Raw genomic sequence first — 16,379 nt, 5'->3', positions numbered from 1 at the left:
TAGAGTAAGCCTTTGACTCGGCTGGGCTTCCAGTCTGAACATAATCTTTCATCAGGTCTGATGTGGGGCTCTGCTTAAGCCAAGCATCCCCTCTGGACTAAATTTTTCCAGGCTAGAGCAAGCTTCTGCTTAGGTGTCAGCATCATCAAAGGTACCGTGAGTGCTTGCCTGCATGGTTCATTTGACTGCACAAGAGGAGTGTAAATTCTATCATGCATGAGCGTGGCTCACACTAACTGGCCCTTGTGGTCCCTACTGGCACGCACCAAAAGTTCTTCAGGGCACGCTAAGGTAGTGCCATTTCTAACCGTACCACATTCACACCCAGTGAGCGTGCAACCCGCTAGAGCATTCTAGAATAGCCTTCGGGTGCAGACTCATGCACCAAGAAGACAAGCCCTCACCCTTTCTTAAGTAGAGCAGGCATCACCTAAGCCAGGCTTCCAGGCTGGAGTGCCTCTGATAGCTGGAATAAACCAGGCCCTAAGCCGAACTCCCAGTCCCTGGTTGACTAAATCTTCTAAAGTTGAAAAGGACCTCAGGCTCCAAGGCTGGACTGATTCTTTCAAAGCTGGGCTAGCTATATAGCTCCTTAGCCCGACCCCCACTAAAGCTAATCAGCAATTGATGTTAGTAATGAACCTTTCCATCATATTATAGATGCATTTCAGGAAATTAAACTAAGAGAAATGCTAAGGCAAATTAGCATCAGCAAGTACATTCCCACTGAAGTGTACTCCCTTCACATTAATTACCAGTATCTTTCTAAAGTCATAAAGAGAAGCACTTTACAATCGTGAGTATAGTTATCTTCATTTTACAGAGGGGGAAAACGTGGAGAAACAGAATGGTTATGGCCAACATTTTTAAAATATCCAATACGTTAGGGTGCCTCAATTTTGGGGTGTTCACCTGGAGACACAGTAGCTCAGCTCCTCAAAGGTATTTAGGCACCTAATTCCAGTGGAAATCAATGGAAGTTAGGCACCTCAATACTTCTGAGGATCTAGGCCTTTGGGCCTGCGTTTCAGGGATGCACAGCACCTTCAACTCCAAGTGAAGTCAGTGGGAGCTGCAGATGCTTCCAGTTCATAGCTATAGGACCATCCTGCCTGCCTAATGAAATTCGGAAGATAGTTTAAACCTTTACACTTAAATTGGGAAATATCCACTAGGTTTTGCACTGCAAAAGAAACTTGAAAACCACAATCAGGTGAAATTTAGGATTTCAGTCTGTGGATTGACAAAAGCTACATCCATAACTAAGAAGATGTGTTTATATTATGAATCAAGATGAGGAAGCTGCCTGCTCCATACAGTAGTATTTTTTGCTGGACAGCCTAATTACAATTAAGTGACAGAAAACAAGGAGAAGTTAAACATCTCTTATTAAATAATGTTGAAAAGGGTTCAGAGGGAGAAAAGAAAGAGCAGTGAGACTTGAAGTTTGTATAAATACATTGGATCTACATAACTGTTATATATCTCTGAAGAAAAAGGTGTGTGTGTGTGACTTTGACTTACGTATTTTTCATAAAAGTTTTCCTATTTATTATATTGTTATTTTGAAATTTTTTAGACACAGAGCCAACTTGAAACAAATAAAAATGTGTAGTTGCTTGTACAAAGCAGCATGCAAAGTAAGTATAATTAAGCTTGATGGGAAAACCCTCACAGGCATACTATTATACTTGAGTGCATTCCTAGAAAATACATGTTGGTGTAAAACCTTCGTCACCATGAAAATTAAAATTAGGAACTTGGATTTTGCCCATTATAAAGATTCAAACTTTTAAACTTTTAATTTTTAAAATTTAAAATTGTAAAAGCTTTAAAACTACATTTTAGCATAGATTTCAGCTTAGTCTATATTATATTTACACTCTGAGTGTTATTTTACACATGAGATTAATTTAGTCCAATGACCCAAATTAAAAAATGCTTTATAGCCAATGAAATCATATTAACTTCAATGGAACTTATAGGTTTAAAGCACAATATTAGGCCAAAATCACAAAATTCTTTTTTTAAGTACCTATTTTGGTGCATGCAAATATATACTTTATATTCAATTTTGTGAATATAAAGTAATAAAATAACAGGTGAATATTAAAACCAAATTCTACCAAAAACACTCCAGTGAATGCTTTTATATATATAAAAGGCTCAAGAGTTGCTGTATTGAATTAATCTCTTTTATTAGAATATTTTTGCCTTTGTTTAAGATTCATTAATGATCTGTACAATTATTATTATTATTATAGAGAGTATGGTTCTTTAGAGCAATTCAACCAATCTAGGAAATGAAGAAATCCCAATAAAATAACTGGCAACCTGTACTTGCAGATTTTTATTTTGATTGTGATGATGCTCTCACTAAAACTGTCTTTTTTATTCATTTTAAAACTAGAAGAGCCAAATTCATTGTTTGCTTTTCTTTTATCATCACTGAAGTTGATTTGGATTTATGAGAATTTTCCAAATTGCTTCTTTTTTGTGACATAAACAGTATTTCCATTAATATTTTAAACTCAAGAATTTTTTTAAAAGAAGAATGTATTTTAGTCTATCACTCTTAGTGCCTTATGCAGCTCCTATGGGAAAAGTAAGCAATGCACTACGTAGGACTTATGTTTCTCAGCTGATGTGTTTTAGTGTCAGCTCTGGAATAGCAGCAAAGATCAATCTGAAAAAGGTCAGAAAATATCAGTCATAATAAAAATTGGTGTTTATATAGCACTTTATAAACATTGGGCCCATTCCCTTCTCCCCCCACTACTCACACAAGTAATCTATCCACACATAGGCCCTGATCCTGCAAAAATGTAAACACACATAATGTCATTCATGTGCATAAAGATATGAAGAATGGCCTCATAATTAGTTCCACTGAAGTCGATAGATTGCATGAACATGAATAAAATCTCCATGTATAAACAAACACTTGAAGGAAGGAGCCCCTTCTCTATCCTTTTCTTCCCCAGGACTGAGTACTATGCACACTATATAGCTTTCCCTTTCTTTCTATTTTTATCATTGCAGACAACCCAAAACAAAGCAGCCGTGCCCCTGTGTTCATTAAAGTTCTCGATGTAAATGACAATGCCCCAGAATTTGCTATGTTTTATGAGACCTTCGTCTGTGAAAATGCAAAGGCAGAACAGGTGCGTTGATTGTTTGCACTCCATAATAATTAAAAGAAAACTATTAAAAATGAATTCTGTTTAGGCATTACTCTTGCATCACCTCATCAGGAGGTGTGCTTTGTGTTGCAATGAGCTGTCACCGTGCAAAATTAAATTAAACAGTGACTGTGTCATATCTGATTATATTTAGCATTCTTGTATCTGAAGTAACAGTGTGTTTTACATAGTTAAATGTGGTTGCTTCTTGTAGTGTGTCATGCTATCTACAATTCAGTTCCCTCCTTCTGTCCTTGAATATGGGCTTCTGCATCTGTATGTCACAGTGCTTCCATCATCTCTCTTGAAGAACGGTTACAGGTCTGAACAAAAGTCCTGCCTTGTAAATTAGCTCCATGCTGCCAGATTGCTCTAGTTCCCATCTGCAAGATCTGTTGCTTGATGGTTCAAAACAGCAGATTTTCTAGAGGATTCAGCCACACAGCTCCTATTTAAAAATTAATAGGATTTGTGTGGCTAAATAACCTAATCAGCTTTGCTGTCTCAGCCTTTGTTTCTACACCTTGTTGCCACTGAGGATTTTCCACCCACTTGGGATGGCACCACACCATGCAGTCCCCTGAACTCCATAGACTTCTCAAGCCAGGTCCCAAGAAGATTAAGTTATTGGACTGAAGGGCTGCAGTATGATAGTTTGATGAAGCACGCACAGGACCCAATTTTCATTCACAGTAAGGCCCCTCTGGCACAATCAAGGGCCTTAAAGTGGAAGAAAATTATATCCCTCCCCATTTTAAGACCACTTAACACTTCTAGAACTGGCAGCCTTAATGTAAATGAGAATCAGGCCCACAGACTTCATAGGAAAATGTTGTTGTTATCATTTCAGCTAATACAGACCCTAAGTGCGGTTGATAAGGATGATTCTTTCATTGGACACCAGTTTTCATTCTCCTTGGCTCCAGAAGCAACCAGTGGCTCAAACTTTACAATCCAGGATAACAGAGGTAAATTCCTAGGAAGACTTTATTTTATTATTTATTCTTAGGGTTTTTTCAGCACTCAGTTGAGAACTCCTGTAACATTTGCTTTGTGTTTTCAGACAACACAGCAGGGATCTTCACCAGAAAAAACAGATATAACCGACATGAAATGAGTACTTACCTTCTGCCTGTGGTGATATCGGACAGTGACTACCCAGTCCAAAGCAGTACTGAAACAGTGACAATTCGAGTGTGTGCCTGTGACCATCGGGGGAAGATGCAGTCTTGTAATGCAGAAGCCCTGATCCATCCAACTGGCCTGAGCACTGGGGCTTTGATTGCCATTCTCCTCTGCATCATTATATTGCTAGGTAATAGACCTGGATGAGGTTTTTTTCCTGGGGGAGTAAGGGGACTGCTGGAAGGAAGATGGGGCATTACACGTTAAAGACATATTGGAGAGATCTCTCTTGCATTATTCTGTGCCAAAGGAGAAGTTTATAAAATCAGTGCCCAGTGGGCAGAAGACACTCTCAGATCACAGTTTTCCACTCACACAGGCAGTAGCATTTTACACCCACTTTGGGCAGATGCAGATGACTACACAAGGCAGTAAATAAAAATCAAAGCCACCAGTTGTATCATGCTGCATTTACAGTACTACATTGTAGTTTATGAGCCATGCTGAGGTAACCACAATGCCTGCAGGGGTGCTGGAGAAACATTGTGAGGTGGAACAACTCCAACACCTTTGAAAAGGATGCACCATACTCTCCTTCCAGCACTCGTTGATGCAAACGGGGTGGGACCCTGGCCAGCTTTCAGAGTGAGCAGCCCTCAGGCCATGCTCCAGCCCCTCTCCCTTCCATTCTGGGTCAGTGAGGACTGATAGTCTGGCTGCAAAACTGTAGAGCTGGGAGAGGAAAAAAATCCCTCCCCCCATACTCTTCCATTCCCTCGTACACCCCATGTGTACACCCCAGGAGCAGTGTGGCCCTTAGCTTTTCACTGCACACAATGCCCACTTTGGGAAAATAAGCCATTTTGAAAACTGGTGCGATTTTAAAAAGTTGACTCTTAGGGAGACATTGTCAGTTGCTCTACCTATCTGCCCAAAGAAGTAATGGGGTATGAAGCCAACTACCCATATCCTGGAAACAGCATGGGAGGGGCAGGGAAGGGGAGAGAGAAATCTCGGCAGTGCTGCTAGTCTTTCTCCCAGGCAGGTGGACTGAAAATGGACAGAAGTAGATGGCACCAGTGCTTCCCTTCCCTTCCCTCCCCTCCACCCCACCCCACATGCTGGGCAGAACAGGTTAATCACCTTAGCAAAGGAAGTAATCTGCTACTGGTGTTTACCAGTAGCATTTGCCTCTCTCTGGAGCAAGAGGATGGGAGGGAACCCACAGACCACCTGGTGGCTCTCAACATGGTCTTCACAAATATGCACTGCCTCGTATGTTAAATGACAATCTTGCCCTTAATTTGCAATTACAGTTTTTCTTTTAAAACTTGATGTCATTACTTGTAAGGGTGGAGCCCACTTAATGTCAACTCACTGAGCAGGAAAAAAAAATATCATTGTGTTCAGTAATATCAATCTGACATTAAATGATTTCCTGTTTAATGTCAATTGAAAATAATTGATTTCCTGCTCTCAGCAGCACTTTATGTCAATTATTGCGCCTGTACCATGTAGCATAAGCAAATTTTCAATTAACTACACTATGTCATTTTCTGTTTTCCATCTAGTTGCAGGGTTTGTAGGTGCAAACATTACTCCACATGGAATAATGACCTGGGCAGATCTGAACCATAATTTCAATGTTTATAAGTTCCAGTGGGGTAGCCGTGTTAGTCTGTTTTTAGCAAAACAGCGAGAGTCCTGTGGCACCTTAAAGACTAACAAATTTATCTGGGCATAAGCTTTCATGCACAGATACCCACTTTGTCAGATGCATGAAGTGGAAACTTCAATTTGGTAGGTATATACACACATGCAAGGATGGGTGAGTTACATCACAGTGAGGAGGGCAAGTGTTAACGAGGTAAATTCCATCAGGGTGGATGAGTCCATTCACGACAGTTGATGAGAAGGTATGAATGTCACAAGAGGGAACATTATTTTTTGTAGTGGGCTAGCCACTCCCAGTCTCTATTCAAACCTAGTCTGATAGTGTCAAATTTGCATATGAGTTCCAGCTCTGCAGTTTCGCGTTGGAGTTAGTTTTTTTGTTGAAGTATGGTGACTTTCAAGTCTGTTACTGAGCGTCCAGACTGAAGTGCTCTCCTACTGGTTTTTGAATGTTACCATTCCTGATGTCTGTTTTGTGTCCATTTATTCTTTTGAGTAGAGACAGTCCGGTTTGGCCAATGTATATGGCAGAGGGGCATTGTTGGCACATGATGGCATATATCTCATTAGTAGATGTGCAGGTGAACGAACTCCTGATGGTGTGGCTGATGTGGTTAGGACTTGTGATGATGTCACTTGAGTAGATATGCGGGCAGAGTTGGCAACGGGTTTGTTGCAAGGATACGTTCCTGGTTTAGTGTTTCTATTGTATTGTGTGCAGTTGCTGGTGAGTATTTGCTTCAGGTTGAGGGGCTGTCTGTAAGTGAGGTGCCTCCAGACTGGTGATTTTATTTGCAGGTTGAGAAAGTCCAGACTGCTTTCTAGAAAATCCCAGCTAACGTTAAAAATTGATTTTGATATGAAGATAGCTTGATTATACTTTGATTTTAGCATCTACCTGGTACTGAAATTTTATTTACAATTTCAGCATAGAAGAAAATTCTTGGAGTATCAGCTACATGGTATTAATTCTTGTTAACAAATATATCATTCTACTATCTGTATACTAAAATTTTTGTTAGCAGGATGCCCCAATAATAATTACATACATAAAATGCAAAGAAGCAAGACTACATTATCCCTATCCGCAGAAGTTCCATTGGCTCTCATTTCAGAATCCCTTTCAAACTGTTTTTCAATCTTTCATGGTTTTCTCTAGACTACCTTATAGACCTGCTTTTCCTCTTGCATCGAGCACCACACTTCCACATTGTTCCTTAGATTGTATACTCTTTAAGACAAGAATTGTCTTTTATGATGTGTTTCTATAGCACATATGGAGATGCCCCCAAGTGGATTAGGACCGTAATACAAATAAGAAGTTATCAGCATCATCATATGTGAGAACCTGCAATTCTCCACTTAAGTAGTAAAGACATAGCAGCGATAAAAAAAAATATAGGAACTTATACCTGTTAGGTGCATAGAGTTGTCACTGACTGTGATGGGAATTTAGCATACACAGGGTGCAGAAGCAGACTCTGACACTATATCTTTAGCTATGTAAAGAATCTTGTACAGCCAGCCTGAAAGATGATCTACAAAATAAGGGCTGAATCCCTGAAATAGATTCCATACACCATTGTGAGTCAATAAATGTTTTAAGGGGCAGGCCCAGAAGGGTATATTTATATAAAAGTAAAAAATGCAATCTGTAAGCAGTAGTATTTAGTAGAGCTGGGCAAAATTTTTCAACTGAAATTTTTTTCATCTCATTCAGTTACACCAAAACATTTCACAAATTCATGTTGACTTCACTGAATTGTTCATTTTTCAACAAATGAATTTAAAAATTGTAACGTTTTGTTCTAACATTTTCTAATTGTCACATTTTGATTTTTCATTCAAAATGACTATTTACAAATTTCCTTTAATTCTGTTTTTTAAAAAATTAAACACGATAAAAAAAGCTTGAAATCAAAAAGGTTCATTTGTGGTTGAATGAAACATTTCATCATTTCATTTGACCCAAAACAATTTTTTAAATTTTTTTTTCAATTTGCCAAAATTAAAAATGTTTCTCTTCAACCCCAAGCAATTTTTCCCCAATTTTTCAGAATTGCCAACAACCTGAAAAGTCTGTTATTTGCCCAACTCTAGTACTGAACAGATCACTATGAGCAGTGCAGCAAGAACCATCTTTCTGTAGTGTGTTTGTACAGCACCTAACATAATGGGGCCCAGATCGATGGCAGTGGCTCCTAGAATGCAAATAATAAGAATACAGTGCCAGATTGTTGCTGTTGATATGTATTCAGTGAAAAGCATTCGTATGGCATTTAAAAAAAAATGAAAAGTAGACTCAAGATAAGCCAAAGTTTGGCTTCAGACGGTAATAGGAAAGTGTCTTCCTAATTAGCTAGCATAGATCCCAGTGCTGCAATGAGCACTGTGCAAATGGACCTCTGTGCTGCTGCAAAACGGCAATGATGTAAGTGAGACATTATGCCGGTACTAGACTGCCCACATACAAATGATTGCAGTATTGGGGTCTTCGGTACAAACCACAAAAAGATTACACATCTAAGTATTAAAGAGTGGAAAAGCTGCTTGAGAAATTTCATTGGCTTTTTGGTGATTAAATAATAACATTAAAAAAAACAACTTGTTCTTTTGGTTAAAACCTCTGGGGGTAGAGCCGCAGCTCATGTAAATTGTCAACGTTCCATGAAGTCAATAGAGCTACGACAATTTATGATAACTGAGGATCTTCCCCATGTGCAGCACTTCTCTCCAGGAAAAGAAAAAAATTACTGAAACAATAGTTTAGAGATGCAGCTTTGCTAATCTTTCATCATACCCCAAGAGGTACTAGCCTTCTCCTTAAAGCAAGTTTCATGGCATTTTAGGTGTTCAGCCTAATCTGCACTGTATATTACAGCATTAGGGGTGAGTTTTTGCTTTGAGACTGAGCTAGCCATTTTAATGGAGCGAAACCGCTATGTGACTAAGGGAAAATGCCATCACTGACAAAATAGGACTCTTCCCTCTAGCTTAAAACCCTTTTTCTTCTAATATTTATCCCACTCTCAGCTCCCAAAGTGATCACAGGCAGACAAGGCACAATCAGAAAACCCCAAAATTCCAGTTTGCAGTTTTGCAGCACAGCTTCTGAAAGTTAGAGTTCAAGAAGCACAATATTGTTGTCTAGCTTTAATTGGGTGGCCAATTAACTTCCTCCCCTTCTCTCCATTTTATTTTTGGTTCCAGTTACAGTAGTGCTGTTTGCAGCGCTGAGACGGCAGCGGAAGAAAGAACCTTTGATAATCTCCAAAGAGGACATCAGAGACAACATTGTTAGCTACAACGATGAAGGCGGTGGAGAGGAAGACACCCAGGCTTTTGATATTGGCACACTGAGGAATCCTGAAGCCATAGAAGACAATAAATTACGCAGAGACATTGTGCCAGAAGCACTTTTTATGCCGCGCCGGACTCCAGTGGTACGAGATAACACCGATGTCAGAGATTTCATTAACCAAAGGTTAAAGGAAAATGATACAGATCCAACTGCGCCCCCATATGACTCGTTAGCGACCTACGCATATGAAGGTAATGGCTCTGTGGCAGAATCCCTCAGCTCCTTAGAGTCGGTGACTACGGATGGAGATCAGGACTATGATTACCTCAGTGACTGGGGGCCTCGGTTTAAAAAGCTGGCGGATATGTACGGCAGCGTGGACAGTGATAAAGACTCTTAATATGTTGCCTTTGTTGATTTCCAGAAACAGCATTGAGATATGTGAAGTAGCTATTCCTTTCTATTTATCCATGGCTCTGTGATAGGGCTCTCTATTCTATCAGTTCCAGTTGTCTAATGACTGCAGTCTATGTGGATCAAATGTCAGAAAACTTTTTTCTAGTATAATTTTATGAGCTTTCAAGAGGCAATTTTTTTTTTTAAAGAAATTTTTAATGCATCCATTTTACCAAGCCAGTCTTACAGGCACAGTGATAGGGGAGGGAAACAGGAATGGAGGGCAGCAATATTTGTTCTTGTTCTGCTTATATTGTAAATTGGAGTATATTACTGTTCCAGCTCACTTAATCTTCTTACTGTATTCAGATTATTCAGCTCAGATGATTGCTCTGTCCATTTTGTATTGCACATCCTAATGTACTGAGGTATTATGATTTAACCTAAATATTATAGTAAAAAGTAGTGGGGGAGGAATTTATTATAAAATTAGAATCAGCTGACAAGGCTATAGGACAACATGAGAGTAAATTTTATTCATGAGTTTAAAGACGTCTAATTGCCATTCAACTATAAACATTTTTCTTGAACCTGCCATTGGCTCCCAAATCATAGAATCATACCAACGCCATGTATATAATTCTCTGTAAACCACTATACCTGTATCTTTGTTACCCAACAATCACAGAGAGATGTGTGTGGTCTGTAGCTCTAAGCACAGAATTGCCAAGCACTATCCCAATTTTAACACTGACTGACTTTGTAGCATTGGGCAAGTCACTCTGGGTTAGACTGTGGTTTTGACACAAGTCAAAGATGTAGAATGTAGTTGTGCTGTATCCTATACCTGGCACAGGTCACTTTCTCCAGGTACACCAGCTCCTGTGAGGGAAGGTAGAGTCAGGTTCCATCCATTCTTCTGCTTCTGCCCACCCACAGACCTGGGACAGGAGTAATAGCTTTAAGGAGTTCCAGGGGGGTAGCCGTGTTAGTCTGTATACAGCAAAAACAACACAAGTCCTGTAGCACCTTAAAGACTAACAAATTTCTGCGGGCATAAGCTTTCGTGGGCTGCAACCCACTTCGTCAGATGCATGAAAAGCTTTAAGGAGGCTACTATCTGCCTCGTGACAAGGGTAGCAAGTGCAAATGAGGTCGCATTCTGGCTCTGTCTCAGTTTTGCCAGCTGTAAAATGGGAAAATATTGCCTACCTCACAGGGATGTCACAAAGGTTAGAGAGAGAGTTTGAAAATTACTTTGAAGGTAGAAAGTGCTAAACTCATCACAGCAATTCATTTCTAATGTATTTTTGTGGAGTTGAGCCCTGAATGCATAAGTAAACAAAAATGTTCATTATTCTGGTTGCTAGAACCTGGAGGGTTTAGAACATGTCTTTACAAATGCATCAACCAGAATTGTTAAAAGGTTTCAATTACACCAAGAGATAGCATTTTAAACATGAATCTTTCAGTTGGTTTCCTTAATTTTCTTGCCAAGCCTGCCATTTTTGTCCAGGCAAGAAATGTGGTGCTATAGGATTCAGTACAGGCCAGCGTCTCTTCTTTGCAACTCACATGCATGATGCAAAAGTAATCAGCAATGTATCATTTGTATTAGAGTGACAAGAGGACTATGTAACTGATTACGTTTCAGATCCAGTCTTCTGAAATAGATTAACTGAAATAGATTATTACAGCTTTAACAACCCTAAGGTTATGACACCTTATCAGGAAAGAGTGAAGTTTTGCTTTATACATCATATATAACCAGTCTCATTCATTTTATATCAATAATATAATTTCCATAGTAGAATATTTTTGTGGGATCAGCTCCGGTTGTTAGGTATTTTTGTTCATTCCTTCCTTGAAACCATAAACAAATCAATTTAAAGGCCATTCAGTAGATCCAATCTACCCTTTTCAATAATACAAGAATAAAACAAAAATTAAAAGGCAGCAAACTAAAAGGGATAAGGAAATATTTTACCATATGTGGCACTCATTACTACAGGATAGTAAGATAAAGGGTTTAGTAAGATTTCAAAAAGAATTAGATATTTACAAGCATAAGTACATAATCTGTGTTTACAAAAACTAGGGTACAATGTAAAGGGCTACCAATCTTTATGTGTCAGGGCATAAACTGACATCAAGAAGGCATCTCCTCCCCATTGTACAGTATCACACAGTTGGGAGTTAGGCAACTAAGCACTTTTGAAAATCCCAGTAGATGCCTACCTGCATCTTCAAGCACATAAACACCTTTACAGATGTGTCCCTTTGCGTCTCCATCTAAATAGTCTTGCAGTAACCATTGTCTGAGGTAGAAGGGCAAGTTAGATAGGTTACTGGTTTGTTCTAATGTAGTATGTTCTCATCATTTAAGATATTTTGTTTTGTTTCGTTTCCTTAATTAATGATACTTCATAGCAGTTCAGGCTAGTATTTTGCATTTTATTGACAAATGGTTTATCTTATCAGTAACAGGACATAGTGTTCAGAGAATGGGCCACATAAGTCTGTTGTGTCAATATATATAAAAGTAGGTAATCTACTGACAGCAAAATTATGGTGACAAACTGAAGAGCAAGTGAATTCCTGTAAAAAAGGCTCATAAGGCAGGGCCATCATTACTCATGTCTGAATTATTCTTTTAACCATCCAGTTTATGATTTTTCCACAAACGAGACTCATTTACCATCACTCTCACATAACAAGAAGGGTCCAATTCAGTCTCATCTTCTTCCTCTATAGCACCACAAAGTGCAATTAAAAAAAACCCCAGTGCCATTTCACTTGCCATATTGCAGTAAATAAAATCTTTGCAGTAATAGTTTTTACTGCACCTTTGTGTGCTGTAGTGGCAGAGGATGGAAACCCCTGCACCACGCTATTTTTATTCAATGACTGGGATGTTAAAATTGTCCATTATAGACAGAGAAGTGTCAGATTACAGCCTGCAAAGCGGGTTTCTGGGCTGTGTTACGGAAGCGGAATGCTGCCTCAAGCATTAGGATATCGGTTCAGGTGGAGGGAACCCCTGAAACAATGCTAGGAGATTCAACCGAAAAAGGCAAAGATGAGCTACACAATCTGCTTTTAGTTTGGAGAGTAGCAAACTAGGGGACATGATAATAGGAGAGGTATTAAAGGGTACAGAGTAGTCTAGTGAGATGAGTGGTGAAAAGGAAGGAGGGACTCGGCATGGTAATAGAATAATTATTGGAGTAATTATTCCATGATAAAGTCATTTTTATTCCAGAATAGTGTCCACATGAGGAGTGTTACAGGAATAGTTTTGGAAGAATAATTATTCCGCTACAGCTATGCAGGAAATTTCCCCATGTGGACGAGCCTTAGGAGGTGACCTGAGGCTGGATCCTGCAATGAGCACTACCCAGGAAGAATCCCACTGCCCAGTGGCTTCATCACAGGATGAGAGTTCAGTCCCCGTACCTCAGGGGTGGGGAACCTTTTTTGTGGCAAGGGCCTGATGAGTGTCCGCTGCCGAATTCCCCCCGCCGCCAAATGATTTCGCGGGCCTTATACGGCCCCACCCCTGCCATACCTGATGTTGCCTAACATGCTGTCAAACCATGAGAAAGTCACATGATCTTGGCCGTTTCAGTTTCCCCTGCAGTAAACTAGGAGGAATAATGCACCCAGTCCTTTCTAAAGTGCTTTGAGATCCTCAGATTAAAAGGCACTATATCAGTGCCAATGGTAACATTTTCTAAATAAGCCCTAAAAGGTGGGCAGACTTTTCTTATTTATCTGTGGTTAGCTGCCAGGTCTGTCTTGATTATATACAAACATATTCTTAAACATGAAAAACATTTAAAAGTAGCTCTCCTAATTTTTCAAGTAACTGACTACATCTCAAGGCCCAGGGTTGGCATCTATCTGTCATGAATTATGCAGGAAAAAAATTAAATTGGGTGTTTATAGCTCCCATGGTTGTAGCAAATAATAAGCAATATATTAATAGGCAAGTAGATAGAATTAGGTCTGGCAATCTGTGTGTGTGTTTCTGTAAGGGAAGACATAATGAACATTTAAAAAGAAGGCACATTTGCCTTCTGTGAGGGAAGACATAATGAACATTTAAAAAGAAGGCACATTTGTAAATTAGATATTTCCATCTTCATTGGGGGGCAGTAATGACTGCTTAGTCAATTCCTTGGGGCCTGATCTTACACTTACAGAATTCCAATAGGAGTTTTGCATGTGTGAGGTGTTAAACAGACTCCTAGCCATCTTGCTCAGGCAAAATAACTCAGAACCCATGCCATTTCGGTGCAAAGTGCTAGCAAACAAAGACCCCAGTGCTGGAAAGTTTAAACTGCTGTAAGCCAACATTTTACCTTTTTTTTTTTTTTTTTAAAATTATTATGCTTTAATTTTATACATCATCTCTATCTCTGTGATCTCTTATCCGGATGCTGCCATGCTAGCAGGTGGTCCAAAGTCCCAGTGGCCTATTGTGTTTAAATTAACTTTGCAATCTGGGCTTCTTTATCAAATTATGAGACCTGACAGATTAACAGTTGCTATGTTTATCTTGACTGGTGCAAACTGTTTCATAAATTTTGAAAAGGCAATTTTCCTTTCAGCCCTTGAAGAATTATGGTGCAGCAGCTTCCCCACCCACCTCTAATGAATGTTAAAGCCACAGCATTTTAAGTTTTCCTTTAGTAGTTAGAAAAATAAATGTTCTAAAAAGGATTTTTCTATAAAAAAGGTAGAACAAAACCATATGTAATGTCTGTAGTTTCATGGATTGCTCTATGAGGAAGGAAATACAGTAGCTGGCTCACTTGTTAAAAATTAATACAGCACAGGATCTTTAAGAAAAAGATTTGTTTATGGTCTCTCCCTTTTCAATTTAATTTAGGCACAGCTGAGACAATCTTTAACCTGTCCACCATTTTGCAACACCATGCTTATGACCTGATCCTGCATTCTGTGCACATCCACTTTCCTTGAAGGGGAAGATGGCAGGGTTGAAATCAAGGGAAGATTGGCTGACTGTTCAAGGAATTCAGGAGGTTAAGGGTTTGCACGTTTGGGGGTTGTTTTGTTTTTTAAAGAGATGGAGGGTGGGGAGTTGCAGGTAGAGTGGGAGAAAAACTGTAATCAATCGTATGCTAGGCAGGACCATGACATTTAAAGCAGCAGAGCTACCATATTATGCAGAGAGTTATTAGATATCGTATGAGCTTTTACAATAACCACTTTTTTTTTTTGGCAAGTGTTTATTTTAAAAAGGGGCTGCAAGCTTAAATTTCTCCTTCAACGGAGTTGATCTGACCAATAAGGCATAAGCCCTGCATTTAGGGAAATCCTTTCTATACCAATGGGCTCTTAGCCTCTCCTACAAGACTGCACTATTGATGTAAATACATCTAGAGACACTTTCTATAAGCTTTTAGTTTTCTATGATCTATTAGTTTAGTGTTTATTAAAGAAACAAATGTATAGAACTATTAGGCATTCAGGTGAACACAGGAAACAACACAGCAAACTGTTCTGGGTTTTGACAAAAAAATAACCTCTTCAAAACCACTGTACTATTTTATTTCTGTGATTACTTTCATTGCTTTGAAAATTAAACTTAAAAAAATAGGCCTTATAATAAATGCTATGTGCATCTTATCCATGCTACCGAGCTAAGTCAATCTGGCAAACTCCTATTGTGATTTGTGATTTTTTTTTCCAAGCCCTAAATAAATGTTTTTCAGTATTGATTTTTTTTAATTAAAAATACTTCCAAGCATAAATTGAAATGGATGCCACTGCCCAGGAAGATTTACTACCTGGAGTGCTCCAGTCATGCAGTTACTCTCAGTTGTCATCCCCTTGTTCTGCAGAGAAAGTGTGAGCATCTGATGGAAATAGTCACTGTTCAGCACAGAGGAACGTTTGTGGGTGATAAGGTTTTCATCATTTAAAAAAGTTTACATCTGGAAGGTTCTCTGTATTACAAAGAGCCCCATGCTGGAACAATTACTTTTATCTCAGCGTGACTAGGCCATTTGTTACAGTCAGATGGCAAATGTTCATTCTTTCCCCCTTATATTTCTTATTCAGTGTAATGGCTTTTTTTTTTTTTTTTGGTTAAGAGTTAATGAGAAACCAATTTGAACAGCGATTTCTCACAGAAAGAGTAAATTTGCCTTTTTGCAAATCAATTTTTGTAACAAGTTATTTATATGATACTAAATAAATTGTTTTTTTTCTAACTTGCTTTTTTTATTCTCTCAGTTTACAGTCTATATTTACAGATCTAACATTATATAATGGCATAAAGCTTTTAAAGTGATTCTGCATCCACCACCATCCTGACACTGCTGCCAGTTGTCTCGATCCATCAAATTTCATTGATAAATGCTTGGCTTCTAACACACTGCAAGAGCAACTAGTCTGGTCTTGTGATTGGTGGAGCCCCAAGGAAGAATGATGTAATTGAACAAAAAGTCACTTTCCCTTAGGGACCTGGAGAAGGAGATGACCATTATAATGTCACAAGCATAGGGTTCAGAGCAGCTATTTATGTTTATAGGTAACTTCAATTATCAAAAGCTCTCATTGAAGTCAGTTGGAGTTTTGCCCCAGTAATGGGTTTCCATCTTGAAACATATGAAGACCATAGTAAAGAAGTCATACTTATACATATTATTTCTTGATTATTTCTTTTTCAT

The 16,379-nt window shown here is 38.8% G+C and overlaps 1 protein-coding gene across 3 annotated transcripts in view; it reads left to right on the top strand.

Moving 5' to 3' along the window:
* CDH6 (cadherin 6) overlaps window positions 1–10,760 on the top strand; it is a 111,163-nt gene extending 100,403 nt beyond the window's left edge. For all 3 annotated transcript variants that reach the window (XM_067567905.1, XM_067567906.1, XM_067567907.1), the window contains 4 exons: window positions 3,043–3,164; window positions 4,033–4,150; window positions 4,246–4,497; window positions 9,192–10,760. In XM_067567905.1, the coding sequence (XP_067424006.1) occupies window positions 3,043–3,164; window positions 4,033–4,150; window positions 4,246–4,497; window positions 9,192–9,682 (983 nt within the window). In that variant the 3' untranslated portion in view covers window positions 9,683–10,760. The remainder of the gene's footprint in view (window positions 1–3,042; window positions 3,165–4,032; window positions 4,151–4,245; window positions 4,498–9,191) is intronic.
* The last annotated feature ends 5,619 nt before the right edge of the window (window positions 10,761–16,379 follow it).

This window comes from Emydura macquarii, unplaced genomic scaffold (genome assembly GCF_026122565.2).
Source record: "Emydura macquarii macquarii isolate MOO-44397 ecotype Brisbane River unplaced genomic scaffold, CSIRO-AGI_Emac_v2 contig_2825, whole genome shotgun sequence".
Lineage (NCBI taxonomy): Eukaryota > Metazoa > Chordata > Testudines > Chelidae > Emydura > Emydura macquarii.
This window is presented reverse-complemented; position numbering and strand designations above follow the sequence as displayed.